Source organism: Pleurodeles waltl, chromosome 7 (genome assembly GCF_031143425.1).
Source record: "Pleurodeles waltl isolate 20211129_DDA chromosome 7, aPleWal1.hap1.20221129, whole genome shotgun sequence".
Taxonomy (NCBI): domain Eukaryota; kingdom Metazoa; phylum Chordata; class Amphibia; order Caudata; family Salamandridae; genus Pleurodeles; species Pleurodeles waltl.
In genome coordinates, this window is record NC_090446.1 from 1513676086 (window position 1) to 1513702056 (window position 25971).

The 25971-nt window shown below is 44.2% G+C and overlaps 1 protein-coding gene across 1 annotated transcript in view; it reads left to right on the forward strand.

Moving 5' to 3' along the window:
* The window catches only part of LYPD3 (LY6/PLAUR domain containing 3), a 72801-nt gene that overhangs the window by 44621 nt on the left and 2209 nt on the right, over positions 1-25971 (forward strand). Inside the window, exons 2-4 of the mRNA XM_069201310.1 lie at positions 2204-2362; positions 8107-8277; positions 25769-25918. Of these exons, the coding sequence (XP_069057411.1) occupies positions 2204-2362; positions 8107-8277; positions 25769-25918 (480 nt within the window). The remainder of the gene's footprint in view (positions 1-2203; positions 2363-8106; positions 8278-25768; positions 25919-25971) is intronic.

Sequence of the window (25971 nt, forward strand, 5' to 3'; positions counted from 1 at the left end):
TATGCTGTTCGATTTCTTAGTGATTTTACTGCTCATGTGAGGCTTATTTTGATTTTGGCTATCATTCTGCATTGTCCTATTACTGAGTGTCTTCATGGCAATTACTTTTCACATCTGCATTTTATGACTTTATGATTTCTGTACTTCACCATTTTGAATTATGTAATAAATCTCTCTCTATTTTTCACTCTGCCCTAGAACTCGCTTATTGAGTTTGTCTACACTAAATTTATTGTATTTTCAATATGCTGATTGGTGCCCTAACTTGAGATACATTACCTCATTAAATTGAGGTTTAAGAGTGTTTTTGAGTTGACCTTTGGGGTGTAAGAATTTAGGGTTTCCCTGAGCCCTCACACTATAGGCACTGCAGTTAGAATCAAAGTAAACAGACCTGTCACAGAGAAGCACAGCACTGGAATCATTGATGCAACCTTCCCTTACTTACTAGTCAGACACAGAACTGGCTTGAGGAATGCAGTTACCCTCAGCCTCACAAGAAGCTTCTGAAGAAACAGTAGTGCATGCTTGGCTTGTGCACACAATACAACTGGATGAGTAGCAGAAATACATGTTTGGTCTCACAAATATGCACTGTAAACAACAATAGTGAGAGATTATCTTTTGCACAACAGGAGCATTACAGGAGGGTCACTGCACAACTTTCACATACTTAGATTAGGAACAGGACAGCAATAACCTTGAAAATGTCTCAAATACACACAGAATAATCACAGCACAGGCGGCAGTGCACCTGTCCTGACACATGTTACAGGTGTGCACAGATAACAGAAGTACTCCACACATGCATTGGACATCAAGGCTGCAGCAGTGCAAGCTCCACTCACACTCACACTCAGAACAGTGCACGCCACTGCAGAGCAGTCCGCATGCATACTTAGCACTGCATGGCTGGCAGCTGTGGACCCTAACCCCAGAGGCAAAGAATAGCACATGGTGCAGTACTGTAAGCTTCACCTAGAAAAGAACATGAACTATAGCCCACAGTGAAAGCCCGCAGTGAAACTTCCCTTCTCTCCACACTCTTCTGATGAGATTTCATGAACCAAAGAAAGTGAAGGCGGGTTCCTCCATGGCTCTGTTGATCTCCACTCTTCCAGTAGGCAGTGGCACAGGTTTCCCTCCAGCCAAGAGTTAAACACTGTGGGGCTGATTTAAGAGCCCCTAGCACCTTTTTGAATGCTAATGTGGCCCAACCAGGCCAAATCGCAGCACCAAATTTACAATGTGGTGACGGGCATAATGCATGCAAAGGGGGCATTTCCCAGTTAGATCTAAGAAATTTCTTTGCATCATTTTTTTCAATGGGTATCAATGGGCTTTGCAGGATTAGCGTCCACATTTTTTATGCTAATCCTGCAAAGGGCCGAACTAGTGTCAAATATTCTGACGCTAGGTCCCTAACTAGCACCGCATATTAAATACGGCGCTCACATGGTGGCATGTGGGGGGGCGCTAAGGGTGCTAAGGGGCACTGAGTGCAGCGCCACATTTCTTACACCAGCCCCTATGTATTTCCTACATGAGGTTCACACACGTACACACTTAGAAATACAACAATACTGTGAATGGATACACAGCTGAAGCTCAAATGTTGTCAAACGTTTAATCATTTGTTCCATATTTCCTTTCCAACACAGGGTCAGTCTGTATTTGACACCCACCTCACAAAGCATTCATATGAGTTTTAATACTTCCAATTGATGTATGTGTTCCCCTTACCAAGCCCAATTCTAAATTGTGGATTCTAGGAGATGGTAATTTTTGATTTGGGGATTCATGACCAACAGACCGTGGATTTCTCTGCCACCTTCGAGGAGATGGGTATCCAGTAGAATGTAAGTGCCACCACTCATGGGAGAGAGCTTCTGCTGGATTGGGCATTATCACAAGGGATTGACATTGGTAATGTGATGCTGACTCCGGTGGACTGTTCTGACCACTGCTTGATTTTCCTCCATAACACGAAGGGTAGTCACAATTACCAAGGTTTACTACGGACAAAACTTACCCAAAAGTACATTAAGAACAGTCAGACATTTCTGATGCATATAATGTAGGTTTGAACTTTGCAGCAGATGTGAAATTCAGCATCAGTAAACCTAACATGCAAATGTAATATTTGTTTTGTCACTTAAGAGGGATAATACTTACGTCTTCCTTCCTCCTTTGATCTTTACAGGGCAGGCGGTCCAGAACCAGACAGCATTGCCAGAGGCTTTGGAGTGCTACAGCTGCATTGACAGGGGTGACAATGGCTGCTCGACAGAAAATCTGAAGGTGGTGCAATGCGTGAACGAGCATGACGTCTGCATTGAGGCCGTGATGGGTGTCCAGGCCAGTAGGTGGTTTCAAAAGGAAAACTTTGATACCTGGAGACATGGTTTGGAGAAGGGACTTCTCATCAGGACACCATGATAATATTAAGAGACCTGGGCAATGAAATGGAGCTGAATCTCTCACCACCTACCCCTCACCAAGTGTTAGGAACTCTAGGATATGAGGGAGATATCGGTCCACCATCAAGTAATAGAGATTGTTAGTGTCATTTTCATGTACCAACAACCATATATAGAAGCTACAAGTGTTTCATTAACTATTAATCACAAAGTTATGTATGGCCTGACACAATTGAGTACTTCATTTGCACTCACACAGCAAGAGCAGCTAGAAAAAGCGTGAAAGAAAAGAGCACATGCAATAGACAATCTCACTGGTCTACCAACTTTGGCACTCCTTAGACTTATCCCCAGGGGAAAAGTACAACAGTTTGCAGTTCGAAAGATTGAGTAAGGCCTTCACATTTGAACTCATAGGTCTACTCTCAACGTATTACAGCTATTGGATGCCCATATTGGGGTAGTTTAGCACTGTATATTAATGAGATAGCAATGACGAAGAAGATGGCCTCCTAGTCTGCTGGTGAAAACTTGGACAAGTGAAAAATAACAAATCTAGTTAGATCTTGGTACCAGTGAAGATATGTATGGTCAGAATCTGAACAATTTATCCATTTATTTGTTTACAGCTCGTACATAGCGGTACTTCACCCATAGGGCATTAGAGCACTTTATAGTAAAGCAATCTTACCTGCATATAAATAGGTATTCTTTTTAACTGATCAATAGTTAAACAGCCAAATAAACAAGAGGGATTTCAAGCAACGCATCATAGAGGGGTGCAGGTGGAAGACGGAGAAACGGCAAGGGATTAGGGATTAGGAAGAAGGACATTTACGTATGGTTCAAATAGTCAACTCCTCAAGTGATTTGGTGGAGATACTTCAAGAGGGTGGGCTAAATTTGTATAGTAAGATAAAGAGAGGGGTAGGGTTTAGGCTGCAAGTATGTTCCTGAACTTCAGCTTACACTTATAAAGGTTGTTTAAAGAGAAAGGTTTTTAGAGTGGTGTTGTTTGGTTGCTCTAGAAAGTGCTCCAATTTGGGGATGATTTACGTTAGCCAAAAAGATATGGAATAGGGTTATTCGGGTTGATATCGAGGGGCATATTAACGGGGATGTCATACAGGGCAACAAGTCACCTTCCTTTGTTGCACTACGTGACAGAAAAAGGGCATGAATTTAAGGCAATAAGGAGCATTCCTGCCTTTTCCTCTGCGATATAAAACAAGTAGGGGTGTTCCTAGTTAAACCAAGAAATCTCTTATAATTTCCAGATGTCCAAAAGTAACATCAGAATTAAATTAAGCAAATTATTTAGCACAGTATCAATCAATCAAAACAAATTGACACAGCAGGTGTGAAAAATGAATCAATTTGTATTAAAATACTAAGCATGTCAACAAATCCAGCAAGTTTATAAAAATCTGGAAAGAAAATTCAAAAATCGAAAAATTGATTGTAAGAATGTCCTACGGAGTATATTGCAAAATTAATTGTTAGTGGGATAAGATGTCTATGGAAAATTGGCGGTGAAATGACAGATTTCAAATGTCCAAAATTCTGGGTAACAACACACGACAAAGCTGACCGTAAGAGGTGAGATGATGTTATAAAAAAATCAATGATTGTCCAAAATGAAACAGATTGTTACAGTATTTCCAAGTAGCGATGCACAACAATATCTGGAAAAAAAGTTCACTGAAACACTGACCATAAAAGCCATGTGAGAAAGAGACCCACATGCATAGTTACACATGACTCCTGGCACCTCCCACACGAAAAATTACAGTAATCAAGTATCTACATCCAAACAGAGTTTTTTTAGGCCAAACACACAAGGGCACTGGCCCTCGCACAAGCCAGAGGGCTGGGAGAAGAGGGTGGTACCACAGGCAATATACTCCGGGCCAGAGATAAACCAGGGATCAATATTACAAATGGTAGGACGAAGTAGGTCAGCATTGCAGCACAGGAGCTGGAGAGGAGTCCCAGAAGTGATGCACTTGATGTCCCACGTCGGCGGCTGAGATGCAGTTGGTAAGTAGTGCTGGAAAAACACCACCAAGCATTGGCAAATGCAAGAGATGGAGGAGAAGGTTTTCACGGCTAAAGAGGACCAGCAAGGTCCAGGGGACTCGACTCAAGGAGGTGAGTCCAGGTGACCCTCAGCAGCTGGGAGAGTCACAAGAAGAGGATGCAGTCCCCACAGGCAACCTACTGGCAGCAGGCACAGGAGTCGCAGTGAGGCCCACTCAGCACACCTGAAGAGGAGTCCCACGTCGCTGGAGCAGTAGGCAGGAGACTGTGCTTTGCAGGAAGAGGAGCTGGTGCCGGGGCTACATGAAGCCTGAAGCTCACTTGGGGGAGGAACATACAAGCCTTGGTAGCTGCGAGAGTCGTGGTGCACAGGGGTACTGTCCTGCATGGAGAGGCAAGGACTTACCTTCTCCCAAGTTTGACAGCTGGTAGAGAGGACCGAGGGGACCACTCATGATTACCAACTGTGATGCAGGATCTATGCAACTCCAGAGGAGAGAAGATCCTCCACCCAGCTGGTTGTTGTTGCAGTTGGTGCCTGGGAATGCAGGGGAGTGACTCCTTCACTCCAGGGGAGATTCCCTCTCACTTTTGGTGTAGGCTGAAGACTCACTGCCCTCTCAAGATGCAAAGCCGGGGAAATATTGCAGTTGCTGGAAGGAGCCAGAGAAACAATTTTGCAGAGCAGAGTCATTGCTGAAGTTGCAGAGTGTTAGTTCATGGAAGGACCAGTTGCAGACCCAGTGGCCAGAAGATAAAGCAAACAATGCAGAGGAGTCATGCTGGAATCTTTCACGTCAAATCTGAGGACCCACCAAAGAGGGAGACCCTAAATAGCCCAGGAAGGGGGATTGGTCATCTAGTAGGGTGATCACCTACCAGGAGGGGGCTGTGACACCACCTGCCTGACCTGGCCACTCAGATTCTCCCATGGGCCTCTGCCCCCCTTAGATTCAAGATGGCAGAATCAAGTGGCCAACTGGAGGAGCTCTGGGCACCACCCCCAGGGCGGTGATGGACAGAGGAGTGGTCACTCCACTTTCCCTTGTCCAGTTTTGACCAGAGAAGGGACTGAGGGTCCCTGGACTGGTGCAAACCGGTTTATGTGAGGAGGGCACCAAATGTGTCTTTCAAAACATACCAGTGGCTTGGGGAGGCTACCCCTCCCAAGCAATGTAACACCTACTTCCAAGGAGGTGGGTGTTAACTCCCTCTCCCACAGGAAATCCTTTGTTCTGCCTTCCTCTGCCTGAGCTGGTGAAGCAGTAGGAGGGCAGAAACCTGTTTGAGGGGTAGCAGCAGCACGGGCTGCCCGGAAAACTGCAGAAGACTAGTAGGAGCAATGCTGAGGGTCCTATAAGGAGCTCCCAGAGTGCACGGAGTCATACTACCAATACTGGCAACAGTATTGGGGTATGATTCCAATATGTTTTTACCAAACATACCCAGGTTCGGAATTACCATTATGTAGCTGGACCTGTGTCCAGTACATGAGTAAAATGGCTTCCCCGTACTTACGAAGTCCAGTGTAATGGAGCTGGAGTTCGTAGCGAAGTCCAGTATAATGGAGCTGGGGTTTGTAGGGGGTACCTCTGCTCATGCAGGGGTGCCCTCGCACCCAGGTACTTGCACCCTCCCCTTTGGGCTAGGAGGGCCTACCATAGGGGTGACTTACAGTGACCTGGTGCAGTGACCAGTAGTGAAAGGATGCATTTACCTTTTCACGCAGGCTGCAATTTTGCATGGGCTCCCATGTGGCACAATACATGCTGCAGCCCATGTGGAACCCCTGGTGCCCCAATGCCCTGGGTACCTATGTACCATATACTAGGGACTTATATGGGGGCAACAATATGCCAATTGTGGGGTGGGCAAAGTCCTAACACATTCAGAGGGAGAGAGCACAATCACTGGGGTCCTGGTTAGCAGGATCCCAGTGAAAACAGTCAAAACACACTGACAGCAGGCAGAAAGTGGGGTTAACTATGTCAAAAAGAGGGTACTTTCCTACTTTCAACATTTTAACAACCTTTGTTTTCCACAAACTGCCAAGCGTTGCTACCCGGCAAGACTGTAACAATTTGTTTCATTTTGAATAATCACTGATTTTTTGGTAACATCATCTCATGCCTTACGGTCAGCGTTTCTGTGCGTCATTACCAGGCATTTTGGAAATTTGTGATCTGTCATTCCACCCCAAATTTTCCATAAACATCGTACCCATTTACAATTAGTTTTCCACTATAGTCCATAGAACATTGTTACAATCGATTTTTGTATTTTTTAATTTTCTTTCCAGATTTGTGAATTTGATTACAATGCATAAGTAAGTTCCCCTCAGTATACCCGATGATTTTATTTTGTGGGCTCTGTTGGTCTCTTTTCTATTCTACTATATCTTGGGCATTTCTGACATTAGTCTGCTGTTGACCACCGCCCTATAGTAACTCCTTCTAATTGTTTTGGTTCTTATTTCAACACAGTTTTGCTTTCAATGGGAATCATATGATGCTTATAGGTACACACCTTTGGATGGTGCCACAGGGTGATGGTCTCTTTCTCTTCTTACTTTGAATCAATGTGCAGATGTATATATAGAGTTTCTTGATGCATTATCATTTAATTCCCAAAGGGGCCCTTTCTTCTTCATATAAATTTCAAGCCCCTAAAATGGTCTGAAACGTCGATGCATTACCCAACTGATCTCTTACAATTTGATTGATTGTGAGCCTTGGATCTTCTGGGGACAGTCTCACAAGACATACATATATTTTTAGGAGTGAGTTGTAGATTGACCGACATGATAGAAAAGATTCCAGTTTGCAATATCTATGAATATGGAGATTCAGATTGTGAGCACTACCTTTATACCTTTGACATTCTTTAAATTAAAATACAAGTTCATTCATTTTCTACACCTTCTGTGTCAATTTGTTTTGGTTGATTGATACTGTGCCAAAAAATGTATTTAATTTAATTTTGATGTTAATTTTAGACATGGGCATGTGGAAATTATAGGATTTTTTCCCAAAGATTATTGGTTTAACTAAGTCCCTTTTTAGCAACCCTCCTTGTTTTATATTTGTCCCCAAGCCTACAAGGTGTATATTATTTTTTCCCCTGCGCTGGTGCCCTTTTGGCTGCCTAGCGCCAATGCAGGCACCATAGTGTGAGGGTGCTTCTGTTGCATGCAGGATTGTTTTTGTGAAGGTACCAGCCTTTTATTCTGGTCCTGATTCCATCAAAAGGCTGTCCATGTATATAACTCACATATGTTGCAAATTACCAATGGAGTTCATTTTTTTGCTTTTTTCTTTTTGTAACAAAGGAAAAACTGTCCCAATTTATGACTCCTTAAATTTTTGACAAAGGGATTCATGCCCCTCCAATTGTTTTTTTCATTTTTCTCTTTTAAGAAAATACCCCTCACTTCAATCCATGTCAGTTATCTCTTTCCGCTGGCCAGATAGCTTCTGCATTTGCAGCTGAAAGCAAGCAAGAGGGCAGCATGTTCATTTGAAAGTAATCAGCAGTTTTGGGGGGCTGCAGGGAAAGGGGTGAGGTTCTCCCAAGTTGTACTTCCCCAAAAGACTAGCACTCATCAGTGGTTGAACTTGTGACCCTGACCTCTGCTTTCCTCTTCCAGGTCATGACCATTTCAGCACTGTCATCAAGCACTGTGGCCTGGGCGGAGCAGGCAAGGTGGACAAGGCGTTGCCCTATTACGGACTGACTGTCTTCATACAGGTGCACCAGTGTAAAACGAGCCGCTGCAACAACATTATTGACCTGGCCAAGTACAAGCTCATTCCCATCGGTGAGTACTGCTCGCTCACGCCTCTTGGAGTTTTGTACTGTACTAGTGTTACCATTCAGATCCTCGAGGTCCATGTTTTACTGCTAGGTGCAGCGCAGGAGGGCTCAAATCTCCTTAATCCTACTCAAAGCTTTGTGAACAAACTAGATTGACCAACGCACCTGCAACATAGCAATGTGGACTTAACTAAACTCTGCACATTCAACCTCTGCCCACTAGGTGTCTCTGCTACCAATGCCATCATCTGCCCACTAGATGACTCTGCTGCAAATGCCATAATCTTCCCAGTAGGTGTCTCTGCTACTAATACCTTATTTACATGTTCTGAGCTGTTTTTTCTTTCATTTATCACCCATATGGAGTTAATGATTCTGAAGGAGCAGGAAATGCATGTCCCCACTATTTATAGAAAACAGCATCTTTTTGTTGCTAGGTAGTTTTGTGGCATACATGAGGAACAACTTTCTATGCACAGTCTGTGGACTGTTTCTGCTACCAGAGCTGAAAGCAGGAAGCATGCAAGTGTGCATGCTCCTGTTTTCTGTTAGCTGTCATGCCTAACTATTCATGGCCAAAAAAATATACATAATGGGCATACCATAGAGGGGGCTTTTCATAAGCAGAATTTATCCCTTGGTCTTTTTAATTGCTTCCACTCACTACAGCATAAAGTTGTCCAGGTCTGGACGTTTACCAATATTTTGGTCCAGGTCTTCTGCTGTCCAATGTATGGGCAACTGTTTCCGGAATACACCATGTCACCACATACTGTAACATGTGGTGTGTAACTACCTGAAAGGCGTAAGACATAAAAAAGCCCCTTCTGGACCAACACTTCAAAGGATTGAAGAAAACCAGGAACCCGATATTCAATAGTGGAATTCTTCAGGAGACAGGAATCAGGATCATCAAGTGGAGGGAGGGACTAAAACAAGTGAAGGAACAGGTCTCTATTGTGACGCACCCTCCAACCTGACGAAAATCTTTATGTAGTAAAGGAACAGAAAAAGTAAATGGCATCAATCACACAACAAAGGGTTGGGAAAACCAGAAAGGAATCAAAGGAGATAGCAATGATGGAAAAGGGAAAGAAACAGGAACAGAGCCCTGAACCAGACTAGCTGTGGAGCAGCCTTAAAAGGCAGCAGGAAACCCGCAGACAGGGAATTACATTTTGGAGCTAGAGGTGCAAAAAGCAGCAGCAGCAGCGAGGAGCCCAGGGGCACGAGGGAAGGCAACCCCAGCCGAGGGAACCTCACAGCCCGAAGCTGCGGGCTTCATGCGCAACGGTTACGTCCTTGGCTGTGGCACTCAGGCGACAAGGAGGTAACCGTTACATCCTTTGACTGGCTCATGGGGGGAGCGCTAGCGAGCGCTCCCCTCATGAGCCTCGCCTCGGTGCCCCCAGGGCAGGAATGGAAGGGGAATCGCTTCCCGGACCCCCCTTTGGCGTCTGATGACATCAGCGCGACCTCATCAGAGTCTACACCCCACGAGCTTCCAGCGTGGATCGGAGGAGAAATGCAAAAGCATTGCTCCTCAGATCAAGTGGAGGGCCCGAGAGAGGCATCAAAGGAGGGGCAAATTATTTTATGGCTGTTTCTGTCCCCCTTGGGGGCCTAATATAATTAGGCCGATCTGCCCCACGGGGGAGGCAGAAACCCCTAGACACCAGGGATTTTTTTTTTGCTTGGTTTTTTTTTTTATATGTGGGGAGCGACCTCTTAGGCAAGGGCCAAAATTAATTCTAAGCCGTTTCTTCCCCCCCTGGGTGCAGATTGGCCTATTTTTATTAGGCCAATCTGCCCCCAAGGTGGGCAGAAACCACTAGACACCAGGGATTTTTATTTTGTTGGCAGTTTCCCATGAGGGGAGCAACCCCTTAGGCAAGGGTTTGTGACCTGGGGGGATATTTGTTTTAGGCCATTTCTGCCCCCCTTCGGGCAGATCGGCCTATTGTAATTAGGCTGATCTGCCCCCCCTGGGGGCAGAAACCTCTAGGAACCTGGGATTTGTTTTTTCTTTATTTTCATATGTGCAGAGTGACCCCTTAGGCAAGGGTTGCTCCCCTGGAGCAAAATTTTCTTCAGGCCATTTCTGCCCCCGTTGGGGGCAGATTGTCTTATTTTTATTAGGCCAATCTTCCGCCGAGGGAGGCAGAAACCACTAGACACCAGGGATTTTTATTTATTTGTGTCAATTTCAAACAAGGGGAGCGATCCCTTAGACAAGGGCTGTTCCACTGTGGTCAAATTTATTTTAGGCCATTTCTGCCCCCCTTGGGAACAGATCTCCCTATTTCTATTAGGCCGATCTGCCCCTGGGGGGGCAGAAATCACTTAGGCACCAGGGACTGGTGTGTGTGTATGTGTGTGTTTTGTTTGTGGGGGCAGCCCCTTGGGCAAGGGTCGCTCCCCATGGGAGCCCATTACTGTTGGCCATATCAGATCGGCCAATGTTTGGAAGGCCCATCTGCCTCCAAGGGGGGGCCGAAAGCACACCAGATACCAGGGAAGATTTTTTTTTCAAAGTAAGAGGGTGGGGGTATGGCCATACCCCCACCCCAAATAAATGGGGCCAAAGTTGTTCTGGGGCAATTACCCCCGATCCACACCGGGGGGGCAGAAAGTCTACTAGATGTCAAGGAATTAAAAAAAAATAGTGTGGTGGTGGCTACCAACCAGTATGGTCATGGTTATGCCCCCACCCCAACTGAAGGGGGTAACAGTCTTTCAGTTCTCCCTCCGCATACTAACACATCTTATCCCATGGCAAGCAAGAGGACATATGATTATTTTGGGTTTTGGTTTTACATTTGGGCCATGAGAGCTTGGCTAACTCTCAAAATCGTCCCACTTGGAATGGTGAGGGCTGCACTTTTTGGACTTTGGGACGCTGCCATGTAGAAACATCCACAACACCTAGACAAATCTGAAAACTAAACATCTGGGTGAGTCCAGGGTGGTGTGCTTCACATGCACCCCACACCATTTTCTTACCCACAATGCCCTGCAAACCTCAAACTCTGCTGGAAATCACACATTTTTTCTCCATTTTTTGTGATGGAACCTTCCGGAATCTGCAGGAATCCACAAAATTACTACCACCCAGCATTGTCTCAACTATACCGCTAAAAATTTTGCCAAAAAATGTTATTTTTTTCAAACTGCCCTTTTGGACCCGCTTTGGTCCCCATCAATTTCGACATGTTTTGTCTCGGTGTGGTGATCCCGCACAGAAATGTGGGAAAAATTTGATTTTTTTAGCAAAATTTGAGGTTTGTTGAGGATTCTGGGTAAGAAAACACCGGGGGATCCACGCAAGTCACACCTCCCTGGACTTCCTCAGGTGTCTAGTTTTCAGAAATGTCTAGGTTTAGTAGGTTTCCATGTATGGCCACTGAGCTCAGGACCAAAAACGCAGGTGCCCCCCCTGCAAAAACAGGTAGTTTTGTATTTGATCATTTTGATGTGTCCAGATAGTGTTTTGGGGCATTTCCCTTCACGGGCACTAGGCCTACCCACACAAGTGAGGTACCGTTTTTATTGGGAGACTTGGGGGAATGCTAGGTGGAAGGAAATTTGTGGCTTCTCTCAGATTCCAGAACTTATGCCACCAAAATGTGAGGAAAAAGTGTTTTTTTTACCACATTTTGAGGTTTGCAAAGGATTCTGGGTAACAGAACCTGGTGAGAGACCCACAAGTCACCCCACCCTGGATTCCCCTAGGTGTCTAGTTTAAAAAAATGCACAGGTTTGGTAGGTTTCCCTAGGTGCCGGCTGAGCTAGAGGCCAAAATCCACAGTACCATTTTTATTGGGGGACTTGGGGGAACACAGAATAGCAAAACAAGTATCATTGCCCCTTGTCTTTCTCTACATTTTTGTAAGACAGTGTGTAAAAAAGACATCTATTTGAGAAATGCCCTGTAATTCACATGCTAGCATGGGCACCCCCGAATTCAGAGATGTGCAAATAACTACTGCTTCTCAACACCTTATCTTGTGCCCATTTTGGAAATACAAAGGTTTTCTTGATACCTATTTTTCACTCTTTATATTTCAGCAAATGAATTGCTGTATACCCTGTGTAGAATGAAAACCTATTGCAAGGTGCAGCTCATTTATTGGCTCTGGGTACCTAGGGTTCTTGATGAACCTACAACCCCTATACATCCCCACAACCAGAAGAGGCCAGCAGACGTAACGGTATATTACTTTCAAAAATCTGACATCGCAGGAAAAAATTACAGAGTAAAACGTGGAGTAAAATGGCTGTTTTTTTCACCTCAATTTCAATATTTTTTAATTTCAGCTGTTATTTTCTGTGGGAAAACCTTGTAGGATGTACACAAATTACTGCTTGCTAAATTTAGAATTTTGTCTACCTTTTAGAAATATTCAGCTTTCTGGGATCCAGCATTGGTTTCACACCCATTTCTTTCACTTACTGGAAAGAGGCTGAAACACAAAAAATAGTAAAAATGGGGTATGTCCCAGTAAAATGCCAAAATTGTGTTGAAAAATTGGGTTTTCTGATTAAAGTCTGCCTGTTCCTGAAAGCTTGGAAGATGGTGATTTTAGCACCACAAACCCTTTGTTGATGCCATTTTCAGGGGAAAAAACACAAGCCTTCTTCTGCAGCCCTTTTTTTCATTTTTACGAAATTTTCGCTGTATTTTGGCTAATTGTTTGGTCTCCTTCAAGGGGACCCACAAACTCTGGGTACCTCTAGAATCCCTAGGATGTTGAAAAAAAAAGACGCAAATTTGGCGTGGGTAGGTTCTGTGGATTTTTTTTTTTGGGTGCAAGCGTAAGGCAGCCATGTTTAAATGGACAGTATATATTTTTATATTTTCTGTTTGTGGCATATGCTTACACTATTTCTTTTTAAACAATTATCCATTGCACCAACTGGACAAGGCGAAATCTTCCTGTTTTACCAATCCTTGTTTTTCTTTGCACGCATAGAAGAAGGCAGTCAAGCTTCGTTACCTTGCTTCCCGTGGCATGCATCAGAAGGGAACGACTGTTTATAGCACAGGTTCTGAGTTTTATAAAAGCCTATTTTCAGGCACCATTGATTCCCTAAATAGCCTTATCTGCACCACTCTGTACATTGGAAGAAAGAAGTGGAGCAGATTAACTGCTTTTTCTCCAACTCCTATTGTAAACTTCAAGGACATTAGCAATTTAGACACCTTCAATACAATATAAAAAACACAGTTTAATACTATACCTTTAAAATTTGCCAAACACTACTTTAATTCTTGGAAAAGAACACCACCTTGCCACAGGGTAAATTCTAATCACTTTCTGTGCCAAGGATTAAAGACTTTCTGCAACCATAAATGGGAGGTTGGAGGAAAATGTGTGGAAATAAAGTGGCTTAAAAATAATTTTGTAGAAATCTCACTCACATTTAACCCTAAGGTGGCGCGTTTTCCCCACACCACATTTACAAAGTGGGGCAATTGGAATTTTCTTGAGTTATGTTTTCACTTTATTACTGTTTGTGTACTCCATAAATACTTTACACATTGCCTCTAAATTAAGCTTGACTGCTTTTATGCTAATTTACCAGAGGGTTAAGCAGAGGTTAATTTAGTGACTTTTGTAGTTTGACATTGACAGGGATTGTGGTTGCTGCGTGAGTGGGGTCTTCACCCCCCTCAACCAATAACCTAGTTTCTTACAATTATTCTCTCTTCAAATACTTTTTTTTTTTTTTTTTTTTTTTTTTTTAACACATAGGGGGTCATTCTAACATTGGCGGGCGGCGGAGGCCGCCCGCCAATGTTCCCCCTCCAAAATACCGCTCCGCGGTCGCAAGACCGCTGAGGGTATTTTGGGATTTGCCCTGGGCTGGCGGGCAGCCGCCAAAAGGCCGCCCGCCAGCCCAGGGCAAATCAACCTTCCCACTAGGACGCCGGCTCAGAATTGAGCCGGCGGAGTGGGAAGGTGCGACGGGTGCTGTTGCACCCGTCGCGTTGCAGACACTGAAATACTAAGTGGGGCCCTCTTACGGGGGCCCCTGCAGTGCCCATGCCATTGGCATGGGCACTGCAGGGGCCCCCAGGGGCCCCGCGGCACCCCCTACCGCCATCCTGTTCCTGGCGAAGGATGGCGGTAGGGGGTGTCAGAATCCCCATGGCGGCGGAGCGCGCTCCGCCACCATGGAGGATTCCCCCGAGCAGCGGAAAGTCGGCGGGAGACCGCCGACTTTCCGTTTCTGACCGCAGCTGAACCGCCGCGGTCAGAACGCTCGAGGGAGCACCGCCAGCCTGTTGGCGGTGCTCCCGTGGTCGGTGACCCTGGCGGTCACCGGCCGCCAGGGTCAGAATGACCCCCATAGTGTAGCACTGAATTCATACAGCCAATACTCAGACTACAGAGTCAACAAATAAAGCTACATTAGTATGCTGCGGTTGAGTGCACTTATATGTTCTGCATAAAAATAAGATGCATGCCATCTTTCAAAAGGCCACTCTGGGTCCCATAAACCGACATTGAAATGATTGTTCCATCTCTACACTGTGAGGTGGTACTTGTGGTGCTAACAAAGAACGTACTGTGGAAGCTTATACAAACATTTGAAATGTTCTCAGAATAACCATCATGAGACATTGAGGTTGTTGAAGTGAATTAATGTGATTAATTCATAGGCCTGTTCGGATTTATTAATTCCACCGGCGGAATCTGAGAAATTTGGTCATTCAGCATTACTTTTGTAATGCAGAATTACTTATAAATTCCGTTGCTTCAACTCCGGAATTAAACTACGGTAAATGTGTTTCTTAAGAGACTTGACAGAGGGAGTAGGCCCTCAATGTTGAAAAACCACTGCAGATTAAAATACAATTTGCAGTGGTTTTTAAACACAGAGGTGCTGCGGCTTCTTCTGGCTCTGTTAGAAACCACTGCAATGCATACCCCACAGTGCCCATGCATACTCTTCAGCTATTACTGCAGAGTGTAAGGGCGCCAAGGGCTCTGCACTGCAGTGATTTTTAAACAGGGCCACAAGAGGGAGCTGTCCCTCTATGTTTAAATATCACTGCACAGCAGTGGATCCCCCTCAGCTCCCTTACATACTCTACAGTGAATACTGCAGGGTGCGTAATGGCGCCGAGTGGTATTTAAGCTGCACTATCTTCATACCGCAAAATACATCTTTACATCCATTTTTGGGTGAAAATAGCACCAAATGCCCACTCCGCCCCGACGGGGAATTCTGCAGAAATGTAATGTAATTCCATAGAATTCCACAGAATCAAATTCCGCCAATTCCGCCCATATTACTTCCAAGAGCAGACGTTTTTAACTAAGTAAGTCGGAGGAAAGTCCTCTGCATACTTTGCAAATGCTATCCATCCTATGCTTTGCTATACCGATCAGTTATTTTGGCTTTCATTGTGCTCTCCCCAGTGAACTGAAAACTCATCTATGTGCTCTGCAAGTGCTCTATCTTTTTGATTTTTTCAGTAGAGCTCTAACCCAAATAGTGCCTCTTCTAAGTGAGACTCGCCTACTGACCCAGGTTATAAGGTGGCAGGTCCTATTAGCATCAGATAATATTACATGGGAAGAAGACTATTAACTTGTATAGCTCTGGGCATATTGACGTTTGGCTGTCCAGACCCCTACTTTCTTGCTTTCATCCTGTATGGAAGCTCAGTATGTGCTGTTTATTGATACAATATTGATATTGATATATGCGATTGGTGGGGTACGTTTGAGCCCAGCCCACGCTGCACAATTAGGTAATCCTTGAGCAGTCGGCTGTCTCAGTTTATGGTGAACATGCTAGTGTGCACATAGTGCTCCCTTAGCAACGTCCCTGAAATCAATTGTAGTTGTTGGATGAGGAAAAAGCTGCCAATGTAGTGACTTTGTAACTTTAGGTTTCTTCTTGCTCCAGTGAAACCCACTCATCCCACGCTTCTTGTGTTGCTGTTGGTCTCTGAAGTTACGATGGCAAGAACTGGAATGAACAAAAACAAATTTGGCCTGCCCACCCTGATCTAACCTGTGATTCTTGGCTTCAGACTCTAGGAAAGGTTAGACAACAAAAGAAAGAAAAACGTCTTCAGGATTGTACTACCTTGTATTGCAAGATTTGTATAGTACTTAATAAGGCACCAAAGAACATCAGCAGTATTGGGTTTAGGTTGGAATGTTGTGGATGTAATGTTGCTTGGCAACGTAGTGGGATGAAATGGGAATGTTGAGGGCCTGTTGCCCTGGAGTGGTCGTTGGTATCTGCCAGGGTTGGTAGTACTTTGCTTGTCTGGAATAAAATCAAGAAAAAGAAGATTTGAGTGGTGTCTTTTTAGTGGCGACGAGGATAGGATGCCACAAGTGACCAACCCTGGTGGAGCGACATCCCTACGTCACGAAGAATAGAGCATCCAGGTGTGTTACGAGTTTCATTCTACCAGCAGAGGAGTTCAGCATGTGACAAAGTGCCTGGCTTGTAATAAACTTGCATAACCTCAGGTGATATTCGGCCTGAAGAGATTCATGAAGATGGTCGGCGATTCAGTATGAGGAAGTGCACGTTGATGTCAAGGTTTGCCGTAAAATTGTGGTACAGCTAATCGGGCATCGCGTTAGTGCAACCTAACTAATTGAGCGCTGTATCGAGACTGTGCTTGACATTCATTTGCCGAAGTTAATTACCTATGTGAGCACCTCACTCTGGATTGTTTATTTTTGGGAGCATGTTGTTAGGTACTGGCGCGGAGTGAATCTGCTCGCGCTTACATTTTCGGGTGCCGCAGCAACGGTGCTAGCGCGTGCAGAGACTTGTTTGTCTTCGAAGGCTGTTACCGCCCGTGCCAGCGCGAGCCAAGGTGGGAGTGGTTGCGCACTGGAGTCTTCGCGTGTGTGTTGCCATTGGCGTTTCCTAGGCAACACGTCGTGTGCCACGCTGTTTCACGCTCAATAACAAGGAGAAAAAAAAAAGAGGGGAAATCGATGCTCAGGTCGCTGTCGTGAAGTCTTTCGATAAGAGGAGGATTTTTGCCTGGATCAAAAAGGGATTGAAAATGAAAAGGAACATTCAGACAACAGAAGAAAAAGAGTATTAACACTAATAATAATAGTAATTTAAACAAAATAAAAAAAACGTGTGTCCTGTTTAGGCAGCTGAAAGAAAAAGAATCAAAGGCAACACCTTCATACATCATATACTATGCAGTCCATAGCGCCACCACCTGCATTTTTACCGCTCCCTGGTGACCCCCTTGTGCCATGGGAAGATTGGCAAGAGACCTTTGAAACATATTTGGAGGCATTAGGAGGAGCTATATTCACAGCAAAAAGGAAATTAGCCTTATTGAAACATAATTTAGGTATTGAAGGCAGGAAAGTATTGAAAACCTTGCCATACAATGCTGTTGTTGTGAATGATGAAGGATCCGATGAAGAAGGGGAAGGTGACGATGTATACGTGAGAGCTATACAAGCGTTAGAAAGTCATTTTAGCAGGAAAGTGAGTATCGTGGTGGAACGCCACAAGTTTTTTTCCAGGGCTCAAGCGCATGGTGAATCGATTGACCAATTTGTAAGTGCATTAAGAACTTAGGCTGGTAGCTGCAAATTTAGGGACCTGCATGAGGAAATAATTAGAAACCAATTAATTAATCGCACGAGGAATTTGAAAATCCAGGAAAAACTTTTAAGTTCCAAGGATCCATCCTTGGATGAAGCAATACTTATTGCACGGGGTATCGAAGACACGTCACGTTATATAAAAGAATTGAGTAAAAATACGGCAGAGAATGTGACTGTGCAAGAAGTTGACAGAGTTAAAAGCACCAGTAATGATAATAAGTTGGAAGAAAAAAAGAAAAAGTGTTATAGGTGTAGTAGTACGAAACATCTAGCATTCTCTGGGAATTGTCCAGCTACTTATGTTAAATGTTTTAATTGTAACAGAATGGGTCATTTTGCTAAAGTGTGTAACCAAAAGAAAGGTGGAATGGCAATGAAAAAGAAAAGTGTAAATTGTTTACAGGGCGACAGTAAAAAGGTGGAGAGAACGTCTTCTGATGATGAAGAAGACCACATACAAATATTGATGTTAAGTGATGCCCCTACGGAAGAAATAACAGTTGCGGACAGTGTGATGCAAATAAGGAATGAGTGTTACAGGCCTCCAAAATGTAGTGTAAGCTTGAATGGTGTAGTAATTGATATGTGGGCAGATTCGTGTTCTCCTCATACACTTATTGACAGAGATACGTGGCTCAAGATATGAAAATTGGAGTTATTTAAATCTAAGATTGATCTAGTGGGTTATGGAGGTACCAAAATACCTGTGGTCGGATGCTTTCAAGGGAAGATTGTTTTCAAACGGAGCGAGACCATTGGGTGTGTGTATGTTGTGGAAAAAGGAAGATGCTTGTTGGGTTGGAGTGAGCAAAGAGCATTAGGCATAGTGTTGAACCCAAACTCAGAGGAACAGGTGCTGACTGTGGTACATGAAGACCCTATGATAGAGAAGTGGAGATCCAAGTTTCCGTTGTTGTTTGGGGAAAAGTTGGGTTGCCTTAAGCAATTTCAACATAGGATTGTTTTAAGGGACGGTGCGATACCCAAAGTGCACAAAGTGAGGGCTGTACCATTAGCATTAAGGGATGTATTAAAAGTTGAATTAGCAAGGTTGTTGCAATTGGGCATAATAGAAGAAGTAGAGTCTTCGGAGTGGTTGAGCCCAGTGGTGTTAGCTCGGAAATCTAATTGCAAAATTAGAATGTGCATAGACCTGAGAGATTTAAACGAGAATATATGGCTAGACAGACATCCCATACCAAATATAAATGAGTTGCTGGCCAGTATTCATGGGGGGAAGGTGTTTTCCACCCTTGATTTATCTAATGCGTATCAGCAGATTTTATTACACCCAGACTCTAAACATCTCACCTATTTTATCACGCCTGAGGGTGCGTATAGATTTGTGCGAATGCCATTTGGCCTGGGATCTGCTTCTGCAGTTTTCCAAAGAGTGATGCAGTGCTTGTTGGGCAAGGTTAAGAATGTAACGTTTTTCCAGGATGACGTGTTAGTGTGGGCAGAAAATAGTGTGGAACATGATAAGGTGCTGAATAGGGTGTGTTCGATTTTGGAAAGGGCAGGTTTGAGTGTTGAGATGAAAAAGTGCAAATTTGAATGCCAGAGTGTGGAATATTTGGGTCATACGGTGTCTGGGGATGGAATAAAACCCAGGGTAGGATTGATGGAAGCGATTGAGAAAGCGCCGAATCCACGGGATAAGGATCATCTAAGATCATTCTTGGGTTTAGCGGAGTACTATGCGACACAGCTCATCCTCTACGCGCATTGATGAAGAAAAACCAGATGTTTGAGTGGTCGGAGGCGTGCCAACAAGCATTTATTGAACTCAAGAAGAACATTATAAATGCTGTGGAACTAAAGCCTTTTGTAACAAGTGATCATACCGTTATTTATACTGATGCTAGCATGTATGGCTTGGGGGCGGTTTTGGTGCAAGTGAGGAAGGGCAAGGAAAATGTAATTGCCTTTGCCTCAAGAACACTTAGGGGGGCGGAAACGACCTACTCGGCTATTGAGAAAGAAGCTCTTGCTTGTTGGTGGGGGGTGCAACATTTCAGGAATTATGTATGGGGGAGAAAATTTGACTTGCGGACGGACCACAAACCATTGGTGGATATTTTTACAACCAAGGGTGCCAGCCGTGCGTCACCTCGGATAGCAAAGTGGTTATATAGACTTCAGGAATAGAATTTTGCTATTGAATATGTTCCGGGTGTGGCAAACGTGAACGCTGATTGTTTGTCGAGACTACCAATAGAGGGTGTAAAATATGAAGAGGATGGAGATTGGGTTGTGGCAGATATTCACGCAATAGAGACAAAGGCTATACAGGAGGAGGTATGGAAGACAGCAATGTTGGAGGATGTAGTGATGCAAACGATATTAACCAATTTGAATAAACATTGGTGGGAATTGGGAGAGGATGTGGTGGAGATGTTATCAAATTTTAAATGTGTGTGGTCGGAGTTATCTGAGCAGGGAGGAGTGTTAAGAAGGGGCAACAAAGTGCTTGTGCCGCACAAGCTGAGAAAAAATATTTTGGGAATGCTGCATGAGGGCCATGGGGGTATGTCGGGTATGAAAAGGAAGGCGAGGGAGGATTTTTGGTGGCCGGGTATGGATCGGGATGTTGAGAAGTTTGTCAGAAACTGTTTGTGTTGTGCGTGCAGTGATAAAACGCATATTGGCAAGAGTACATCTGTGGTTCCCATTCCTTTTCCACATAAACCATGGGAAAGGGTAGGTATGGATGTGTGTGGTCCATTTAATTTGGAGGGTGAGGGAAAAACGTTTGCCATTGTGATGATGGATTATCACTCGAAATGGCCGGAGGTCAGTTTAGTCTGTGACGTCAGATCAAGTGTGATCATTGAGTTGTGTGAAGAAATATGGAAGCAAGAAGATTATCCTGAGGTTCTGGTAACTGACAATGGTCCACAATTCACGTCTTGCGAGTTTGAAAATTATTTAGAGTGTTGTGGGGTTAAACATATCAAGACGGCTATAGCACATCCCAGGGAGAATGGATTGGTAGAGAGATTTAACAGAGTGTTAGGAGAAAACATTCAGTTGGCATTGCAAAGTGGGTTGAATTGGAGGAAGGAGATCAAAGATATGTTGTGGAGCTACCGCACCACCCCACATTCCCTTACGATGGAGACCCCTTTCATGTTGTTGAAAGGTAGAAAACCTTGTACCAGAGCAGTTCCAGGGTGGATGGGCAAGGCAGGTAGGAAAAGAGTGGATGAGGGAGGCTTAATAGGTCGTGTGACGGATATGCAGGGAAAGTACGAAGGTAAGGCTATGGGAAGTGTGATGGAACGAGAGTTGGCAGTTGGTGATTAGGTGCGAACTAAGGTGTGGGACAAAACTAAGAAAGGCGGTTCCAAATGGTCTATCCCTAAACGTATTGTGAAGGTGAGGAGATATAGGGGGTCATTCTAACCCTGACGGCTAAAATGACGGAAGCACCGCCAACAGGCTGGCGGTGCTTCCATGGGCATTCTGACCGCGGCGGTACAGCCGCGGTCAGAAACGGGAAACCGGCGGTGTCCCGCCGGTTTCCCGCTGCCCCAGGGAATCCTCCACGGCAGCGCTGCTTGCAGCGCCGCCGTGGGGATTCCGACCCCCTTACCGCCATCCTATTCCTGGCGGTAACGGGTGTCGTGGGGCCCCTGGGGGCCCCTGCATTGCCCATGCCAATGGCATGGGCACTGCAGGGGCCCCCTAACAGGGCCCCACAAAGATTTTCAGTGTCTGCATAGCAGACACTTAAAATCGCGATGGGTGCAACTGCACCCGTCGCACCCTTTCCACTCCGCCGGCTCCATTCGGAGCCGGCATCCTCGTGGAAGGGGGTTTCCCGCTGGGCGGGCGGGCGGCCTTCTAGCGGTCGCCCGCCAGCCCAGCGGGAAACTCAGAATGACCGGTCTTTTGACCGCGGTACGGTCTTCTGGCGGTTCCCGCTTGGCGGGCGGCAAGTTTGGAATCACCCCCATAGTGTGGAACTGGAGGATGGAAGGAGGTGGAATCTGGAAAGTGTGGTAAGGTGCAATGAGTTAGAGTTGAGGAAATGGAATAATGAAATAGTGGATGGTGGTCGGGAAGAGAGCCATGTGGGATTGAGGGGAAGAGAAAAGAGAGTCGTGAAGAGTCCAGAGTATTTTAAAGATTATGTAGTTAAACGACAATGTGTAATCTGGATTTAGGTATTTACTAAATAGTATATGAAAGTATTTTAATCTTTACATGGTAAATGTAAATGTTGTAGTTTATATATAGGTAATTTATTAAGTTGTTGTTTGTTATTTTGTAATGTTCATGCTAGAAACTTTTTTGTTAGTTTGGGAAGGAGATATGTTGGGTTTAGGTTGGAATGTTGTGGATGTAATGTTGCTTGGCAACGTAGTGGGATGGAATGGGAATGTTGAGGGGCTGTTGCCCTGGAGTGGTCGTTGGTATCTGCCAGGGTTGGTAGTACTTTGCTTGTCTGGAATAAAATCAAGAAAAAGAAGATTTGAGTGGCGTCTTTTTAAGCAGCACCAGCTAGAAAGTAGCTCTGGGCCTGATTGAGATCTTGGCAGAGGAGTTACTCCGCCCCAGCGATAACAGATATCCCATCCGCCAAAATATAAATCCCATTATATCTTATGACATCTATATTTTGGTAGATGGGATATCCGTCACTGTTGTGCGGAGTAACTCGTCCGCCAAGATCTCTGTCAGGTCCTCTGTTTTGCATCGTTCATGTTGTGTGGCCTTTGTGGGAAATATTGGCTTTCACGTGTGAGAGGCAGAAATGTGCTCCAATCAGTTAATAGTAAACATGTGGTTGAGTCTAAGCAGGAAGTAAAGCAAAGAGGTTTATGAGGGAAAACATTTTTTTCAGATATGCACCATCTTCTTGGTTGTTGTGCTTGGTTGTAGGTTGTGGGTTTGTAGCTTGGTCTAAATGAAAATTAATAGGTATCATCAGAGCCACTGGATGTATGTGATTTTTGCGGCTGTGGCATCTTATGTACAATTATGGATTTACCATCTTTGCCACACAATCCATCAGTACATGCATAAACTGCAAATTTTTCCAAAAGCTAGAACTACACCAGTAGAGAATCAGAAGCTTTGAACCCTCCCTAATACTCTTTTTACTCAACTTTATATAAAGCAGACAGAAAGAGGATACAGATTGGAGAACAAACAGGCTTCACACAAGAGATAACTACCGCCTCTTCTTTCTGTCAAGTAGAAATCACCAGGGGAGTGAAATGAAGTTATTCTTCAGGGGGCAGATGAGCATTCAGGCTGTGCACCAGAGATGTAGAGTACACTAATAGTACCAAAACCTTTTATGCCTGGAATAGGAACCAGGTTGCAACATAAGAAATATAGAACAATGGTTCTGTGGTCCTCATTCATTATCAGGTCTGCGTGCAGACCTGCTTATACTCAAATTCAAAACATACATATGAATCAAAGAGGCCTTTCAGAATGTAACCAAATTATATTCTCCTTGATATATGCAACAAATAGTGAAAGTGATGACAATAAGGTGCTCTGCTCAAAGGTGGTTGTGTTGTAGATTGTACAAAGTGATGCACAATATATGTACATTCATGGTCCCCTTATTTTCACAGATTTCAAGTCCAATTGTGATTGTTCCTTGTAGATCTAAGGGCCTCATTTATAAGCCCGTTGCGCTGCTGCTGCGTAATTTTTTTCTGATGCAGCGGCGGCACAAGTACTTCACATTACTGATCTATATTTACAAACGGACGCATTGGGCCCAGGGCGTCAGTTTGTTAAGTCCTGGGCCACATTATACTTGCACCAGGTATAATGTATGCACGGTAGGCGTTACCACGGAAAAAGCCACATAGAACCGACGTAGTGAAATTTACAACTTTTCACTGCATCACTCTACAACTTCACTGTGGCAAAACCTTACTGCCTGCTCACACCAGGCATAAAATTGGAGCAGGACTTTTTCCAATTGGACTCTCCTCACATTGCTGGAGTTGCTTCGGTTTAACAACACAACTCCAGCAATGAGTCACTTTAGCGCCAAAAGATGTGTCAAAATGTCTGACACATCTGTGAAAACGAATGCTATGGAGCTCTGTATTGTAAATACAGCGCATCCATGGCATTGTTAAGGGATTGGCGGCAGGCGCAAGAAATCTGACTCAATGATAATGATGCGTTGGTTTCTTGTAAATGAGGCCCTAGGTATCTTTAGCGAACAACCCCGGAGTTTTTGTAAACTTTTCAACCCAATATATAGCTTCTAAGGGTCTCATCAAGGCAAAAATGTGCCATCTATCAAATATATGTAAGGGAATAAATTAAGAAAGTCCATTCAGTGTCATAACTTAACACCCCAAAGTCACCAACACTTACTATTAAGGGAAGAAGTGGATGTACCTCATCTTGCGTATTCAGCATTTAGTGTGAAGGAGGTGTTGTCTGTTTTAGACCACTGGTTGTCACTCACCGAGTGTTGTCGGCTGTTAGGTAAATAGCAGGGAGCCCCTCCCTAAGTCTCAGTTTCTTTGCTGCAGACTGCTCTGTCCAAGCAGGGATCATCTGTTCCCTTCTTCAACTGGTATCCTCGTTGCACTGTAGGCCTGACTCCCTTATATTACATTTCACACTGTATGCAATGTCTATAATCTGCCCATCTGAGACCATTTAACTCCTCTGCTACTTCGACCCACTCACCACAATGTCTGTTAGCAGTCCTGTGCCTGGTAACACTGCACTGGTTTGTTCACTTGTACTGAAACTAACATCATTGGAACACAACTGGTCAGGACTAATTGGTACAAAGTTGCACTTGGACCACATTGCATTAATCTTGCATATCCCTGTGGTCTGCGGTAGACCAGAGAATAAAACAGCTATATGTGCAGACTGATGGATCTGATGGAGCTTCATACTACTAATGCAAACTTAAATTGCTCCTGCTGGATCAGGAGCAGTGCTAATCCCCTAAGGAATTTGTTGCTGATCAACTGGACCTGTTCAACTTCATTCACTCCAAATTACAATGTAAATAGTAAAGCACATTAGGCTTTTCATCGAAATGAGGCAAGAATTTAAAATGAAATGATGACTGTTTAATAAAGGATTCAGATAGACACAGAAAGCAAAGCAAAATGGTTGGAATCCATCAATTGGGCAATTATATTGAGAAATAGTATGATGCTCAGAATAAAATGCAGGACAACACAAACAGAACCACATAAAGTTCAGCTCTAAGGAATAAATCAAAGTTAAAAGTCAGAGGTCAGACCAATGTAATATTGCCTCCTAAAGATTAAGGAAAGGGAGCCCATAAACATCAATAATAGGCTTCTTTTATTATGTGAAATATGAAAAAATCAGGTTAAAGAAAAAATGATAAAAGTTCTAAAATCACATTGTTCTGCACTATACCGCAGATTGGCATAGAGATGTTGCCAGGTTCCCTCTAGGCACCAGAAGAGTTCATACAAATGTTGCCACTTTTTATACAAGGATAAACTCTCATAAGACAGCCTCTCCTAATGGGACCTATTGGGGTCCCAATAGGTGAGGCCTTTGGACCATACACCGTCTATAGAACATTTTACTACAGAACTCTAAAGAAAGAAACAAATATCATTCTGTGCCTGTGAAAGTGACATTAGATCTCAAAAGTAGTGTTGACAATGTTGCTGGTATATGATTTGTCTGTGTGCAGAGTGAGACAAAAACAAAAAGAGGACCAAATGCTGTAAAGATGGCTGCAAGAGGCACCAACCATTTTGAAATCTATCCTCACCCAAGCCAATGTTAAAATAAATGCATTAAGCTTTGCATACATTATGTACTGTTGTGATAATACTATTAGACATAAAAATCTTTCCCAACGCCATCTTGGTTTCTTTCCAGACACCTCCACCACAGTGCCGAATGAGCTGAGGTGCTACAGCTGCATGGGGAAGACAGAGCAAGATAAGTGTCTCCCTTCGAACGCCGATGAGGTCTCCTGCTTCAATGGCCACACATCATGCTTCGATGGCAACACCACGGTCACTGTGGGTGAGTCAGTGCTGTATGCTATCCATGCATGCCTGTAGATCACATGTATCCAA